Below are 17,421 nucleotides of genomic sequence, written 5' to 3'. Positions count from 1 at the left end.
ACGATTATGACGTTCGGACACACCATTATGCTGTGGTGCTCCAGGTGGCGTGAGTAGTGAAACTATTTCACATTGTTTTTAACTGAAGGCCAAACTCGTAACTCAAATATTTGTCTCCGCGATCAGATCGTAGAAACTTTATTTTCTTGTCACGATGATTTCCACTTCACTCTGAAATTCTTTGAACTTTTCAAATGTTTCAGACTTATGTTCCATCAAGTAGATATACCCATATCTGCTCAAATCATCTGTGAAGTTCAGAAAATAACGATACTTGCCGTGAGCCTTAACACTCATCGGACCGCATACATCAGTATGTATTATTTCCAATAAGTCAGTTGCTCGCTCCGGAGAACGGAGTCTTAGTCATCTTGCCCATGAGGCATGGTACGCAAGCATCAAGTGATTCATAATCAAGTGATTCCAAAATCCCATCAGCATGGAGTTTCTTCATGCGCTTTACACCAATATGACCTAAACGGCAGTGCTACAAATAAGTTGCACTATCATTATTAACTTTGCATCTTTTGGCTTCAATATTATGAATATGTGTATCACTACAATCGACATCCAACAAACCATTTTCGTTGGTGTGTATGACCATAGAGGGTTTTATTCATGTAAACAGAACAACAATTGTTCTCTAACTTAAATGAATAACCTATTGCAATAAACATGATCAAATCATATTCATGCTCAACGCAAACACCAAATAACACTTATTTAGGTTCAACACTAATCTCGAAAGTACAGGGAGTCTGCGATGATGATCATATCAATCTTGGAACCACTTCCAACACACATCGTCACTTCACCCTTAACCAGTCTCTGTTTATTCTGCAACTCCGTTTCGAGTTACTAATCTTAGCAACTGAACTAGTATCAAATACTGAGGGGTTGCTATAAACACTAGTAAAGTACACATCAATAACATGTATATCAAATATACTTATGTTCACTTTGCCATCCTTCTTATCCGCCAATCACTTGGGGTAGTTCCGCTTCCAGTGACCAGTCCCTTTGCAGTAGAAGCACTTAGTCTCAGGCTTAGGACCAGACTTGGGTTTCTTCACTTGAGCAGCAACTTGCTTGCTGTTCTTCTTGAAGTTCCCCTTCTTCCCTCTGCCCTTTTCTTGAAACTAGTGGTCTTGTCTACCATCAACAGTTGATGTTTCTCTCGATTTCTACCTTCGTCAATTTCCGCATTACGAAGAGCTTGGGAATCGTTTCCGTTATCCCTTGCATATCATAGTTCATCACGAAGTTGTACTAACTTGATGATGGTGACTAGAGAATTCTGTCAATCACTATCTTATCTGGAAGATTAACTCCCACTTGATTCAAGCGATTGTAGTACTCAGACAATCTGAGCACATGCTCACTAGTTGAGCGATTCTCCTCCATCTTTCAGCTATAGAACTCGTTGGGTACTTCATATCTCTCAACTCGGGTATTTGCTTGAAATATTAACTTCAACTCCTGGAACATCTCATATGCTCCATGACGTTCAAAACGTCTTTGAAGTCCCGATTCTAAGCCATTAAGCATGGTGCACTAAACTATCAAGTAGTCATCATATTGAGCTAGCCAAACGTTCATAACGTCTGCATCTGCTCCTGCAATAGGTCCGTCACCTAGCGGTGCATCAAGGACATAATTATTCTGTGCAGCAATGAGGATAAACCTCAGATCACGGATCCAATCCGCATCATTGCTACTAACATCTTTCAACACAATTTTCTCTAGGAACATATCAAAATAAACACATGGAAGCAACAACGCGAGCTATTGATCTACAACATAATTTGCAAAATACTACCAGGACTAAGTTTCATGATAAATTTAAGTTCAATTAATCATATTACTTCAGAACTCCCACTTAGATAGACATCCCTCTAATCCTCTAAGTGATTACGTGATCCAAATCAACTAAACCATGTCCGATCATCACGTGAGATGGAGTAGTTTCATTGGTGAACATCACTATGTTGATCATATCTACTATATGATTCACGCTCGACCTTTCGGTCTCCGTGTTCCGAGGCCATATCTGTATATGCTTGGCTCGTCAAGTATAACATGAGTATTCCGCATGTGCAACTATTTTGCACCCGTTGTATTTGAACGTAGATCCTATCACACCTGATCATCATGTGGTGTCTCAGCATGAAGAACTTTCGCAACGGTGCATACTCAGGGAGAACACTTCTTGATAATTATTGAGAGATCATCTTAAAATGCTACCGTCAATCAAAGCAAGATAAGATGCATAAAAGATAAACATCACATGCAATCAATATAAGTGATATGATATGGCCATCATCATCTTGTGCTTATGATCTCCATCTTCGAAGCACTGTCGTGATCACCATCATCACCGGCGCGACACCTTGATCACCACCGTAGCATCGTTGTCGTCTCGCCAATCTTATGCTTCCACGACTATCGCTACCGCTTAGTGATAAAGTAAAGCATTACAGCGCAATTGCATTGCATACAATAAAGCGACAACCATATGGCTCCTGCCAGTTGCCGATAACTTGGTTACAAAACATGATCATCTCATACAATAAAATTTAGCATCATGTCTTGACCATATCACATAACAACATGCCCTGCAAAAACAAGTTAGACGTCCTCTACTTCGTTGTTGCAAGTTTTACGTGGCTGCTACGGGCTTAAGCAAGAACCAATCTTACCTACGCATCAAAACCACAACGATAGTTTGTCAAGTTGGTGCTGTTTTAACCTTCGCAAGGACCGGGCGTAGCCACACTCGGTTCAACTAAAGTTGGAGAAACTGTCATCCGCTAGCCACCTTTGTGCAAAGCACGTCGGGAGAACCGGTCTCGCGTAAGCGTACGCGTAATGTCGGTCCGGGCCGCTTCATCCAACAATACCGCCGAACCAAAGTATGACATGCTGGTAAGCAGTATGACTTATATCGCCCACAACTCACTTGTGTTCTACTCGTGCATATAACATCAACACATAAAACCTAGGCTCGGATGCCACTGTTGGGGAACGTAGTAATTTCAAAAAAATTCCTATGCACACGCAAGATCATGGTGATGCATAGCAACAAGAGGAGAGAGTGTGATCTACGTACCCTTGTAGATCGACAACGGAAGCGTTAGCACAACGTGGTTGATGTAGTCGTATGTCTTCACGGTCCAACCGATCCAAGCACCATTACTCCGGCACCTCCGAGTTCTTGGCACACGTTCAGCTCGATGACGCTCCCCGGGCTCCGATCCAGCAAAGCTTCGGGGAGGAGTTCCGTCAGCACGACGGCATGGTGACGATCTTGATGTTCAACCATCGCAGGGCTTCGCCTAAGCACCGCTACAATATGATTGAGGTGGAATATGGTGGAGGGGGCACCGCACACGGCTAAGGAACGATCACGAAGATCAACTTGTGTGTCTATGGGGTGCCCCTGCCCCCGTATATAAAGGAGTGGAGGAGGGGAGGGCCGGCCCTCTCTATGGCGCGCCCTAGGGGAGTCCTACTCCCACCGGGAGTAGGATTCCCCCTTTCCTAGTCCAACTAGGAGTCCTTCCATGTAGTAGGAGTAGGAGACAAGGAAGGGGAAGGGAGAAGGGAAGGAAGGAGGGGGCGCAGCCCCTCCCCCTAGTCCAATTCGGACTAGGCCTTGGGGGGGCGCGCGGCCTGCCCTAGGCAGCCCCTCTCTCTTTCCCGTATGGCCCAATAAGGCCCAATACTTCTCCCCCGTATTCCCGTAACTCCCCGGTACTCCGAAAAATACCCGAACCACTCGGAACCTTTCCGATGTCCGAATATTGTCGTCCAATATATCGATCTTTACGTCTCGACCATTTCGAGACTCCTCGTCATGTCCCCGATGTCATCCGGGACTCCGAACTCCTTCGGTACATTAAAACTCATAAACTCATTATATAACTGTCATTGAAACCTTAAGCGTGCAGACCCTACGGTTCGAGAACAATGTAGACATGACCGAGACACGTCTCCGGTCAATAACCAATAGCGGGACCTGGATGCCCATATTGGCTCCTACATATTCTACGAAGATCTTTATCGGTCAGACCGCATAACAACATACGTTGTTCCCTTTGTCATCAGTATGTTACTTGCCCGAGATTCGATCGTCGGTATCTCAATACCTAGTTCAATCTCGTTACCGGCAAGTCTCTTTACTCGTTCCGTAATACATCATCTCACAACTAACTCATTAGTTGCAATGCTTGCAAGGCTTGTGTGATGTGCATTACCGAGAGGGCCCAGAGATACCTCTCCGACAATCGGAGTGACAAATCCTAATCTCAAAATACGCCAACCCAACATGTACCTTTGGAGACACCTGTAGAGTACCTTTATAACCACCCAGTTACGTTGTGACGTTTGGTAGCACACAAAGTGTTCCTCCGGCAAACGGGAGTTGCATAATCTCATAGTCATAGGAACATGTATAAGTCATGAAGAAAGCAATAGCACATACTAAACGATCGGGTGCTAAGCTAATGGAATGGGTCATGTCAATCATATCATTCATCTAATGATGTGATCCCGTTAATCAAATAACAACTCTTTTGTTTATGGTTAGGAAACATAACCATCTTCGATTAACGAGCTAGTCAAGTAGAGGCATACTAGTGACACTCTGTTTGTCTATGTATTCACACATGTATTATGTTTCCGGTTAATACAATTCTAGCATGAATAATAAACATTTATCATGATATAAGGAAATAAATAATAACTTTATTATTGCCTCTAGGGCATATTTCCTTCAGTAGATAGCAATGGCACATCATGACTCTCCCAACACAATATTCAGCAATAGCATGCGGTACGAGGTAATCATGACAATAGCAACAAGGATCTCCACCAAGCGTGAAAATACACTAGTGGAGCATGGGTAAATGCAAATAAGGGTCACAATTGCATGGCAAAGGCATGAAAGAGGCATAACATGCAAAGTGAACATGGTAAAATGGGCATAAGGTGACAAGTGATATATAGCCCATAGATGTGTAAGAGCCAAGAAGAAGATACGAGCGTATTCCTTGCGCGAGGGAATCCCAAAGCATCATTGCTCTCAAGAGCTTGTTTCTTCAACTCATGGGATTGTGAAGTTGACGAGTATGCATAAGTACCTACACAAAACAAAGGCAAAGGAAAAATTACGTGTGTGTGTGTGGTATATGTACACATCATCCATTATGATGCATACGTGCACATGTTGGTTAGCACAAATTATGCAATGCTCAAATAAATGAGATGCATGACATAGAAACATGTCATCCATCACGAAAGGTTTGTTGCTATGTATAGCATAATGGATACTCAAAGTGTGTAATGCATCACTCGCAATATCTCGAGCATTGTCATGAATGGTATGCATATCGTGCACACAATGGATGCATTCATGCAATCTATAACCGATCTCATGGCATGGAATTTGGAATTTATCACCATATTCATGTGTAGCAATTTTATTCATTGGATGATGCACACAATGTATGGAATCATGCGATGCACAGTCATTTCTATGGCATAGCATACGGGATGAATTGCACAAATTTTGCAAAGGGAGTTTAGCAATATCATCGTAAGAGAAGAAAATACCAATAACCAGGATCTCGTCATCTATGACATAAGTGCAAATGAGATTTATTTTAATTGGTTATGCATAGTTACTATGTTGAGTTTGTAATGATGCAATAGGGGAAATCCCACTCATAGCATATGACAAATTTAGCAGGTTGTCGAACATGATGTGACCAATAGAATTTTCTCATGATATCCTATGGGACATAGCATCACAAGTAGGAAATTTGACATGCTCGTCATCATAATCATCATAAATGGGTGGCACATCTAAGCATGTAGAAGATATAGTATGTGGTGAATCCATAAGGTGATCAACATCATGCAATCAATCATTTTCAAGATAGTCCACTAGGGGGACAAGCGAAGTACCATCACTTATGTTACCTTTAGAGCTCCGCTCATGTGTTGTAGGTGAGGTTGCAAAAATTGACACTTGGTCAATATCTTCGCCGACTTCATGGAACCATGTGGGGGGGGTGCATCATCGTCCACCATGGCCATCATTTTGCCCATTGGAGGTATGGGCTCATCGAGGATTGGCGCTTCATGTTGTAGGAGATCTAGCACCAAAGAGAACACAGTTGGAGTAGAAGTTAAGTTGTTAAAAATCATAGTGACCTCATGTGCCCTCTCAACTACCTCACTCACTAAGTGTTGTGGCTCACTCACTCCCACTACGATGCACTCACTCGTATGGTTTCTCGAGTCACTTAAATGGTGGTGATGGCTCTCAACCTCACATAGGATGTGTGGCATGTTCTTGTGTGTGGGGCTCGTGGTGGTCACACTCATCCTCTCATAGGAAATGCACTCAATGTCACATATGGTGGAGTCAACATATCACTCATGGGGTGGTGGCTCTCCTCACATGGGAATTGGGGCATCTCGTCATATGTGGGTGTCAGATAGATGTATGTGCAAATGTCTCCATACTCAACTCCGTTCGTCGCCTTGGTTGAAGGGATAGTCCCATGCTCAACCTACACATTTGTAACGCCTCCAAAGATGAATGACGTAGGATGTGGCAAATCATCACTCTCCTCCGATACCAAACAGAGTGTCTCATGTGCGATCTCGTAGCTTGACTCCAAGTAGGAATCCCATGTGGGCGTCATCTTCATGTTATCGAAGAGGTTAGTGCTACTCGATGTGGTCGAAAGGATGACCCATGCTCAACCGTCTTGTCACTGTGTTGTTGTAGGAGGCCTGTATAACGTGGCACCTTGTAGCTCGCCGCTATGGCCGAAGGGAATTTCCCATGCTCGACTATCTCCCCTGAGGGGCTTCCGAAGATTGAAGTGTCGCCCTCGCTTGTAGTCGTTCGCCTTGGTGTTGGCGCCAAAGCTTCTTCTTGGTAGTGCTCGCCTCGTAGTCTTCCCTTGTGTTCATAAAGAACACAAGAAGAACTCTCAAGAAGACAAGATCCAATCACACATACGCTAAATCCACATACACATAAGGAGATACAAAGATTCAAAGTCAACACAAGAGGGTACAAAGGGTAGCTAGTTCATCCCAATCCATGAAGGAGAGAGGTCTTGAATCCTAGAAGGATCTTCCCATGAAAGGGGTCTTGAATCCACTTGGGGGATCTTCTCACATGAAGGTCTTAAACTCCATGGGAGTGGTAGGTGGATGAGCAAAACTCTTATCTTAAATGAGCTCTAAACTTTGCTAACCCTAACTCGAGGTGGGAGAAGAGTATATTAGTCTGGTGGGAGAGAGGGGTACATGGGCCTCGACCCGAGTCTCTGCGCGCAGGCAGGTACCGGACGTCTGGTGGGTTCCGGTTGTCCGGTGGCTCGCGGGCGCCCGGACGTCTGGAAGTCGTCAGATTTTCGACGTTTCTTCGATGGACATGTGGGACCGGATATTCGGACAGGGTCGGTGGTCTGGTGGCTGACGAGTGTCGGACATCCGATGTTCGCCGGTTGTCCGGGCGCTGTGGTGTGCCACAGCTGTGGTTCTTCTAGCTGGCGGGTCTGCATCGTGTCGGACGTCTGGTGCCTGTAGCATGCCGACACTTCTCTTGCTCCTCGTGTTCCGCCTTCTCGTCCAATGCTCCTAGCTGTTCCATGGTTTTTCTCTTGGTTCCTGATCATGCATAGCATATACATTTGAGGTAGTAGACATATCTCACATGCGGAAAGTGAAGGTCCAAAGAGGAGCGAGTTAACCTTGGATTCGATTGCTCTTGCACGAGCTCTTGTCATCGGTCCACTCGTGCCTCGGATGACGATGACATGTCCATGGGGATGACCCTAGGATGCTTCACATCACATGTGTTATAGAGAAATCACATGGAGGGGAGAACACTAAATGAAAATGTAACTAATGTGATCATGTTGCTTTGAGTAGTTACTTTAGAGGTTCTACTGATTTGCTGAAGGAGGTAGGGAGCCATGGAATCCACACATGTACAAAGATGACAATTGACATTCTGAATTCAACTCTATACTCTATGTTTTGCAAGTTAGGAGGAGAGGGACTGTGTCCATCGATAATTTCCATTGATCGTGCACTAGGCACATATATAGATCAGTTTTGTTAAAGCACATCTAGATGTGTCATAAGTATTGCACATCTAAGTCATATGTCATTGATTTTACATTGAGATTCGTGTGAATATCTTCTTTTTTTTCTTTTTCTCTTTATGCTTGATTCACTCACTTAGAGGGTGCGTTTAGTGTCTTGTCTCCCAAGATACAACAAGTTACAGAGGAGAAAGAGACATGACAGGTGCAATGTACATAACCCAGACCTATATATGATTATTATTTTTGCGAGAAGACCTATATACGTATATGCAAAGAGTGCATGTTCAACATGTTGATTGAATTAAAAAATAGTAAAACGTATCACCGTGTCGACACTTTTTCAAAATGGCAAATTTACATATCCGTATCGCCCTATACCGATACTCGTATCGGTGGGATTTATGTGTTCGCGTTACTGAGCGACAAGCCACGGTGTTGCGACCACGGGTGGTGCTGTTGCGATGACAAATCATGGGCAACGTAACAATTGATGGAGGAGCACCGTCGAAAATGTCAAAGAAGCAAGCGCGGAGCTCTGCTGAGAGCGGCAAGCCTTGCGACTGCGGATGGTGCTGCTGCGATGGGCGACATAACAGCTGGAGGTTTTTTTTTTCGCGGCGACGGGCGGGACCTACGATCCTGAGCATACACGCAGCTGCCATCGACGGCTGGGGAGACCGATCGATCAACCGACGCCAAGCGTCCTCCGTTTGCTCGGCACCATGTCTACTCTTTCTTCATCATGCAAAAGCAAAAGCGAAAAATAGCCAGATAGTCATTTTGCCCAGTACAGAATATTCAGTTTTCTACAGGGATTAGAGCCATCGCAAGGGATAGGTTCGGAGCAGCTACTGCAACTATTTAGTTCAACGCGGTAGATATCCAGCAACACACTCTGGGTGGAGTATCGAACTGACAAGTTAGTAAGAAGCAGTCTCATCATCTCGGATAGTCTCATCATCTCGGATAGGAGGTCGGTGAGTCAGGTACTATTACCTCCGCCCAAACTCAGTGAGACGATATAGATGCGTTAGGCCATTCCCAGAGAACTTCATAAGGTTGATGCGAATCATCCTCGTTCAGGGAAGATTCACCTTGATCTCTCGCCAATCTTCTGAAAACAGCAATCTGGGAAGCATAGCCAGGTTCGTCGCTCGAGCCGCCAACGCCACTGAACTCCACACAGTAGTTGTGGCTTGCAGCGAGGCCAGTAGCCCAGTGCTGGAACTGGGACCTCGTCCATTCAAACTTGTGGTCATGGTTGCGGAACTTGCAAGACCCAGCGTCTTGTTCCCGTTTCTCTTCCTTGTTTGGCAAAGCTGACCTCTGGAGGATAGGGTTGTATTCGTAGTTGGGTGTGGAAACAATGAGCACCGCCGGACAGAATGAACTCAATACAATGTTGCCAAATAAACTTGCTTGGTCCTCCTCCACATGCTCAATCACCTGCAGTTTACTTCGGTTAGTCGAAAAAAGTCCCTAAACAAAACCAACATACAAGATATGTAGAAGCATTTCCGGGTACATTTTATGTAGCATGGGTACTGGTTACAAACGTCCTTCAGGTATGTTGTCTTACACATAAAGGAACTAACTCCCGCGTTCACTCCTACAGTAATTCTAGATCAAATCCACATCAGGAACTAACAACCCATATGCCCAGATCAATTCTAGAACAAAACCAAGCATACCATTTTATATAACAAAACCAAACCAGAAGATACAAACAGTTCAAAAGGAGTACTCAGCTACCTCAAGACAGGTGCCAATATCAAACCCATATAAGCGAGAATCAAAATCTGTTACTGATCCATGATAGAGCACAGCTGTTGGAACACTACTTTGTAACAAGAGTTTCTTGCTAAGCTTCTGATGAAGGCTCTGCAATGTCAGATAGAGGTGAAACAAATCCAAATATAAATCATTGAAAAGGAAAAAAAATGGTTCAAAGAGTAAACAATTATTAGAACATGACTTTGAACCTTTGCCGCTCTCGTAAGACCCTTTCGAGAAATATCAACACCAACAATTTTTTCAAGGGTTGTTGGATGCTCTAACAGTGAGTCAAGAAGGCTACCAGATCCACAACCAAAATCAACCTGAAAAATTCAGCTTTAACAGTGACAAGCCAATACTTGTAAATAAGGAACTAGGATGAAAGTAACATTCACCAATGTTGTAGCATGCAGCTGGTTGATGTGCCGAACAGCAAATTCAACCCTCTGTTTAGATAAAGGGGGATTGAACAAGGCCTTCTCCATTCTATCTTCTAAAGGTTCAGTTACTTGTAACACCTTTACGGAGAACTCCAAGACGCAGCTGTCTGCAAAGATGTTCAAAATGTAGAAAGGATGTTGAAGCCCGATTCCAACAATCGTAGATAACTGTCAGATTGAGCTATTGATATAGGTAGCTCACCTCTACATATCTTGGAAAGGTCCAGTGACAACTCACAAGCTGCAGCCAGGCTCAAATCCCTATCAGACAGTTGATCTACAAAGCATGCACTTTGATTAACTGAGAGTTGAGTTGCACATGATTCAAGCTGATTCCTAACAGCTCCAGCCCCTATCTCAAACTCAAACTCATTATTGACTTCTAGGAGGTATCTCTTTCTGCTGTCCTTCATAAACAGGTGAGCACTGTAGCTTATGCAAGCCAACGATCCATGGGATGGAAAAACGCCAGAATCTTGACCATCAATGTCTGTTAAAAATGCACTGCTTTCAAGCTGCTGATATGATGTATCCATAGAAAAATATCCAACTGCGCTGCATGTTCTTGAATCACCACCACTTGTCTTGCCATAGACAGATAAGCACATTGCAAATTCTTGTAAAAATATATTCGGATATATCGTGAAGCCATCAGTGCTCTTAGGAAGATATAGCTTCTCCACAGGCGTGTTCAGCTGCTTAAAATAACGATTGAACCAAATCAAGACCTTCAACGCAGAATTCTGAATAGCATCAGTTTCCTTGCTCCAGCTATAATCTGTAGAATACTCTAGTAAAAGGTCCCTCTTCTTTGAATATATTTTGACAGAGCACTTGAACATGTCTGGGTTTTCCTTGGCAATCCTTCCATCATTTGCGCACTGATTTCCTGCGGTTGCTTTTAGTGACCCCATCTCTTCAGAGCCCACAGCTGATCCTAGGACATTACAGGATGCACTTACCCTATTGGCAGCGAAATAGGGTTCTGATAGCCTCTGGAGGCGACAGAAAGAACAAAGGAGATCTCGTGGAGAGGGGCCTTTCCAACTGGTACGAGTATAAACACACGGAAGCTCTGCCACAAGAATCGAGTCCTTGGAGATCTTGTAAATTCCATCAGGTAATTTTCTCAGAAGAATCCTGAGGATCCAAAAGCATGTTACCTAAACAAAATATAAAATAGAGCGAGAAAGGGTAGTTCCTAAAAGATAGAGAAAAGCAGTCTCAAAATGAAGATAAGTAGAACACAATGGAGAGAAACTGATGAATGACCGGCATCTACAGCTAGATTACGATTCCCTATAGATTGTTAGCTGGTGTATCACTTATTCATAACAGATTGCAGTCTTGCTGCAAACATATAGCATACAAGTGAAACCGTCAACAAGCTTGTACCTGTAATAGGTACATAGATTGACATGATCAGTTTGAAGTTCTGTATCTCTCCTTGTGTATCCCACATTTGCCAAAACTGCATCTCCATAAATTGTTTGGCCAGAAATATAGGAAGCTCGCTTATTTATTACACAGTTCATATTGCGATCTCCACGATCATCCACCAATTGTTTTGATAAATCAGAAACAAATTGTACATCCGGAGCTGGGAAATAAAACCTCATCTCAGAGGATGCTTTGTCAACTGTTCTGTAGTAAGAAAAATACTTTAAACTGTCAGCACAACCAATTCTCTGTAAAGGTTAAGAAGTCAAGACTTCACGAATCACTGACTCTGTACTGACCTTGAGACAAGGACATGAGATGAGTCGGTTGCAGAGAGCTTCAATGCTATATCACCCATGTAATGTTCATTCTCTGATATATTAAGGCTTACCATCTTAGGTTCATCCTCCATCGCACAAGGAATAAGAACTGCTTCTACTCTTATGGGATCTGAAATACCAGACCAGCACTGAAGTGCCAAATCAACAGCCTCAGAGGAATAAGGCCTTTGACTCTGAATCCAGAAGTTTCTGTTACTAACAGATACACCAGGAGATTGTTTGGCGGCATTATAGATCATCGAAAGAACCAAGAGAGGATCAAATTCTGCCTTAGGGTCAATAATTTTACACAATGTCTGGACCTTAACATCACAAGCAACAATAGCTGAAATAGGTATCTTTCCAAGGAAATCCCCAGTTCTTCTGAGTGTCACACTCAAGTGCCCAACAAGAGGATGAGATGATGTGGGGAAGTTCTGAAATGAAGCATAGAAGTATAGCCTTGTTAGGATAGGTATTGAATAATCAGAACTCAGAAGGATATCGTAGACAAATAAATGTGTGCTTCAATTAACATCGATAATTCATAGGGAAAATGATTGAGACTTCAAGACCTATATTTAGATAAACCATATAGAAACATGTGCTCGGACATGATAGAGAATTGTCAGAGAGTGTAAAAACATGAACACAAAAGTGCCCAAAGAAAAAATTGGCAGTATGTTCTATCAGTCTGTCGTTTACGGCAGATAACCATAAACAAGATATATCGCTTCAATAAAGATCCTCATTATCAAACTCTTATAAAAATATTAACAATAGTTATTAATTATGCACTACAAAAACAAGCTAGCCATCAAATGCAAGGATCCCAGTGCCAGGAGAGGAGAACATAGAGTTCCCCTGAAATGGGCAACACCAAGAAAATGCCAATCTACTCCCTCCGTAAAGAAATATAAGAGCGTTTAGATCACTACTTTAGTGATCTAAACGCTCTTATATTTCTTTACGGAGGGAGTACTTTTCTTCCTATGAACTTACATTTGTACATAACTTAAATCTTAAATTTGAAGATACAATACCAAGATCAGGCAAAAATACAGACCTCATCTGTAAAAAAGTAAGATATCCGACTAATAAGTTCCTCCCAAGCTTCTTCGGGTGTATTAGGGATATTTGATGTGGGCTGAATACCAAGCTACAATAGAAAAAACAAATGGTTATCAGAACTTGTCCATAGTATGAAGAACATTGTACATCATGGAACTATGTTATACATGCCAAATAGCTAGCTAGCTAACCTATCGCACAAAGGAACTAGGTAATTGCACACCTTCTTACTGAAGTACCTGATCATTGTTTATGAGAATTGTCAGTAGAAAGGGCGACGAAAGATGGGCTACAGTACACAACTCATTCACCAAGGATGGATTCTCCAAACTGGGTTACTGACCTCAGAAGCCAAATGTTCGTATCTAAGATACAAGATAACATTGCTGCCTAAACATAATGGGGCACTGCATGCCAGAAAGAAACAACTGAATCTAGAGAATTGCAACTAGTCCTTGTCCCCCTTTTCAGGTAAGCTGCAGGAGGGAGAGACGCAGTGCCCGGATCATACACTACAGACTGTTTATATTTATACAGTATAGAATCACAGCTTAATAATGTTACAAACACACCCTAAAGCCCCAGCCATAGAAAACTTGGCAACCTACATGCATAGGGAGGAAGCAGAATCCCACGCCGCCACCAGCCCTAACCGGTTTACCTTTTCGATGGCGATCTGCGCGGCGGCCTGCTCGGCGTCCTTCTTCCTGACGAAGGTCCCCGGGGTGGAGACGCTGAGCACCCCGGGGATGTCGAGCTGGCAGCGGTAGACGCACCTGGTGCTCTGCGGCAGCGCGAGGCCGGGGCAGACGCCGTCAACGGCCTCCCGCACCTCATCCACCCTGTAGACGGCCTTGGCGCCGTACCGCTGGTGGATCACCGCCTTGGGCGTCGCCGTCGCCGTCGCCGTCGGCATTGCGACTCGTCTCGGCTTCGATCGACCCCCGCCGCCTCACCACCGCCACAGGCAGCCGCGCCCAAATCCTCCAAATCCTCCACAGCCAGAATCGATCGATGGATGAGAGCGGAAAAGAATGAATTTGCGGCCGAGGGGTGGGAATGGAATCGGAGGGGAAAGGACGGGTCACGAATTAGTGGAGGAGTTAAACCCCAACCGTGAAGAGGAGTCGAGGCCTCGAGGGGGCGCTTCCGTCCGGTGGGGTTTTGGGCATGTCTAGCCGCGCCCCAAGAAGGCCTTTCCAGGCGATTTTTTCACGCCGGCGTTAAAAAAACGGTCCAGTCGCGCCTTTAGGAGTCCGATTTTTGCCGGCCTGGGCCGAAAACAGCGTCGGCGGACCCAGGCCGAACCCGGCGCGCTGGGGGCGCCCGGGGGCGCCGGGGCGAACTGTTTTGGAACGAAACAGCCGCGGGTCCGCCGCGTCAGCGACACGACGCCTCGTTTTCCCCCAACGGCCTCTTCCCGCGGGGAATCAATGCCAAGGCTGCCGCCGGTCAGCCTTGCCATTGATTCCTCACGGGCGGCGCGTCACGGGACGGTGCGCCGACGCCTCCCCTCCCTCGCACGCGTACACACGGGTGCGGCGCGGCTATATAGCCGGTGGCCTGCACTCGCCTGTGCCCACACCAGCCCCGCCCCTCGCCGCCGCCCAGCTCCTCCCTCTCCCTACCTCTCCCGAGCGCCGCCGCCCAGCCCCTCCCTCTATCTTTCTACCTCTCCCGAGCCCGTCGCCATGGCGGAACGCTACCCTGGAGACGAGGCGGCGGCCAACGGCTTCGACCGCTGTTCGCTCCGCGAACAGGAGTCCTGACTCCTGTTCCACGCGAACATCCCGGCGCCGCCGGACATGCGCGCCGGGCCGACGGGGTGGAGGCTCAGCGCCGGGGGAGTGCCCATTCTCCCGTTGCCCGACGCCGTGACGAAGCCGCAGTACTTCATCGAGGAAGTCGAGGTCGTGCGCGCCTCCCTCACCGACACCCAACTCTCCCTCCCCCAGTACGCCGCTGACAACCACGTGGCTTGGGCGGCGTATTTCGAGCGCCGCCAGCAGCAGCGCTTGGCGTCCATCAACGGCGCACCGATGGTTGGCGGCCGGCAGAACAGCGAGGGGGCCACCTGTGGTGGGGTGTCCCCGGCCGCACACTCGAGGGCGTGCTGACGTACCTCGAGGGCGGCAACGATCCGCCGTTGGCGTACCCGGCGAGGGCGGCCGCCCCGGCGCAGCACCGATGCGTCGGGCCATGGGCGCCAAGGAGGTTCGGGTCCTCCTCTTCTTCCTCCTCCCGATCTTCATCGCACTCCTCCGGCACTCCGGCCCTGCTCGGCGTCAAGGCCGAGCCTGCGACGGAGACGCCGCTCGGCCGGCGCACTCGCAGCGCCGGCATCGTCATCAACGAGGGCGGCCGGCGCGCCTGCTCGTCGGCTCCTCCTCCGCGCTTCGTCAAGCCAAAGACAAAGCCGGGGCTCGCGCCGGTGAAGAAGGAGCCGGCCGCGCCGGTGACGACGGAGCTCGACGACGACGACGTGGCCCTGGAATGGGCGCGCAGGGACTCCATAGCTATGGAGAAGGAGCGCCCGGAGAAGGCGAAGGAGCGCCAGCGCGCCGCCCTGCTTCGCTTCGCGGAGCGTTGACACGGCCGCGACGAAGGCGGAGTCGTCGTCATCTGCGACAGCGACGACGACGGCGACGATGCGCCGCCACCAGTCCGCCATGGCGACGCCGGGCAGGGGTCCAGCAGGGGTGCCCGCGTGAAGGAGGAGAAGGCCGACGACGACGATGGCGGCGACGGCGGCGACGACTTCAGCCCCTTTCTTTTTTAGATTAGGTTAATGTAATGAAAATGCGCGAATTTCGCCGAAATTTGCCATGTTTGACCGAAATTTAACTAGTTTTTATCATAACTTTGCCGAACGGTTCTTTTTTTTATTTTAATACGCGCCTGGGGATGGCCTGGGGGCCGACGGCTGGGGACCGACTCGCCCCCAGGGTCATTTTTTGCGCCGGCTCACCCCAGGCAGCGCTTTTAGACGCCCCCTGAGAGGCCAACGGCTGGAGATGCCCTTATGGCAGAGAAGATCACTAGTACTCCGTTCCTAGTGTGTTGAACACCTGAAGAATTTGTAAATTCCAAAATATTAGTCACATTTATAATTTATTTTGCTATAGCTAAGCTTTATTAATCATAGTTCACATGAAGTGGTATAAAAAGAATCATGGGAATGGATGGACCATAGATGTCGCCTCTTATCAAGAATGTTTGAAAACTTAGCTAACCTATTTGTACCAGTGTTTGATGTCCGACCTTCAAAAGTAAACTTACAATTAACTAAACTAGCTCGCTGCTTAATCTCGTCAATGATACAACCATAACTGTCGCTAGTCCCTCTTTTAGTGTCGTTTCACCACCTGCTTTGAGTCAGAGGCAATTATAATTTTTTGAATCATCAAGTCTTCTGCAAGATCCAAAACTTTTCTGCATGCCATTGCCTCGAGTGTAGCTACATCAATGATTCCCCGGACAACCAGAGAGGAGCTAGCCAAATATCGCCCAACATCATCTCGACACACTGCGGATGCTGCTCCTCTCAACTCGGACTTTGCCACGCTTGCATCAACATGGATTTTCGCATAACCCCGGGGTGGTGCTCTAGGCCTCGCCATTGTTCTTCTGATCTCAGTTGGCGCCCTTGTCTCCTTCTCTATTTTCATCTCCAATTTTGATATAAATCTTTTAATGAACTCATGAGTGGCAGGAGAGCTTTAAAAGACCACTTCGTGTATGACTTTCCTCCGTGCCCACCATAAGGTGACTGACGGCTTAATAAATGCCTCATGTGATAATGAATCAATCATCGCGAATAACCACTGCTTGGCACTTAGGTTCAGTTGTCTCGCATAAATGCTCCACCAACTCCCCATCAACAAGTGTCAGCACGCACCTTGCCATGTTGCACTCGAGCAACGAGTGTCTCCAGGAGTCAACCGCGCCACAAAGAGCGCAAGTACTGATGGTGGACATTTTCCTATGATCCCGTACATCCTTGGTTGGCAATGAATGCCTTGCTAGTTTCTAGAGAAACATATGTACTTTACCTGATATTCACAATAGTTTACATGAGGTTGCATCTCTTGATGAAGCCAAAGTAATTACACCACTCCTGAAAGGTGATGTTGAAATCTTCGTCCAGGAGACGGAAAGTGATCCTGATGTGGAGTGGAACTCCTAGGGCCAATCTTTCACGAATTGGAGGGGATCCCGAGAAGAACACAAAGAACACGA

At 46.3% G+C, this 17,421-nt stretch overlaps 1 protein-coding gene across 1 annotated transcript; it reads right to left on the bottom strand.

The window, feature by feature from the left end:
• Positions 1 to 8,878: 8,878 nt before the first annotated feature.
• LOC119354545 (small RNA 2'-O-methyltransferase-like) lies at positions 8,879 to 14,333 on the bottom strand. The gene is made up of 9 exons (XM_037621263.1): positions 13,844 to 14,333; positions 13,178 to 13,270; positions 12,091 to 12,548; positions 11,747 to 11,995; positions 10,554 to 11,491; positions 10,307 to 10,458; positions 10,118 to 10,234; positions 9,888 to 10,016; positions 8,879 to 9,581 (listed from the first exon to the last, which is right to left on the bottom strand). Exons 1-9 carry the CDS (start codon positions 14,096 to 14,098, stop codon positions 9,144 to 9,146), a joined length of 2,829 nt encoding a protein of 942 aa, XP_037477160.1. The 5' UTR covers positions 14,099 to 14,333; the 3' UTR covers positions 8,879 to 9,143.
• Positions 14,334 to 17,421: the final 3,088 nt, after the last annotated feature.

Source organism: Triticum dicoccoides, chromosome 2A (assembly GCF_002162155.2).
Source record: "Triticum dicoccoides isolate Atlit2015 ecotype Zavitan chromosome 2A, WEW_v2.0, whole genome shotgun sequence".
Classification (NCBI taxonomy): Eukaryota; Viridiplantae; Streptophyta; class Magnoliopsida; order Poales; family Poaceae; genus Triticum; species Triticum dicoccoides.
Note: the sequence above shows the minus strand (reverse complement) of the source record. Positions and strands in the feature narration are given on the sequence as shown.

Coding starts and splice junctions, on each gene's coding strand:
- LOC119354545 (XM_037621263.1), bottom strand. CDS start 14,098: ATGCCGACGGCGACGGCGACGGCGACGCCCAAGGCGGTGATCCACCAG. Junction 11,492..11,746: donor AATCTATGTACCTATTACAG/GTACAAGCTTGT, acceptor TTGGATCCTCAG/GATTCTTCTGAGAAAATTAC. Junction 10,459..10,553: donor CCTTTCCAAGATATGTAGAG/GTGAGCTACCTA, acceptor ACATCTTTGCAG/ACAGCTGCGTCTTGGAGTTC.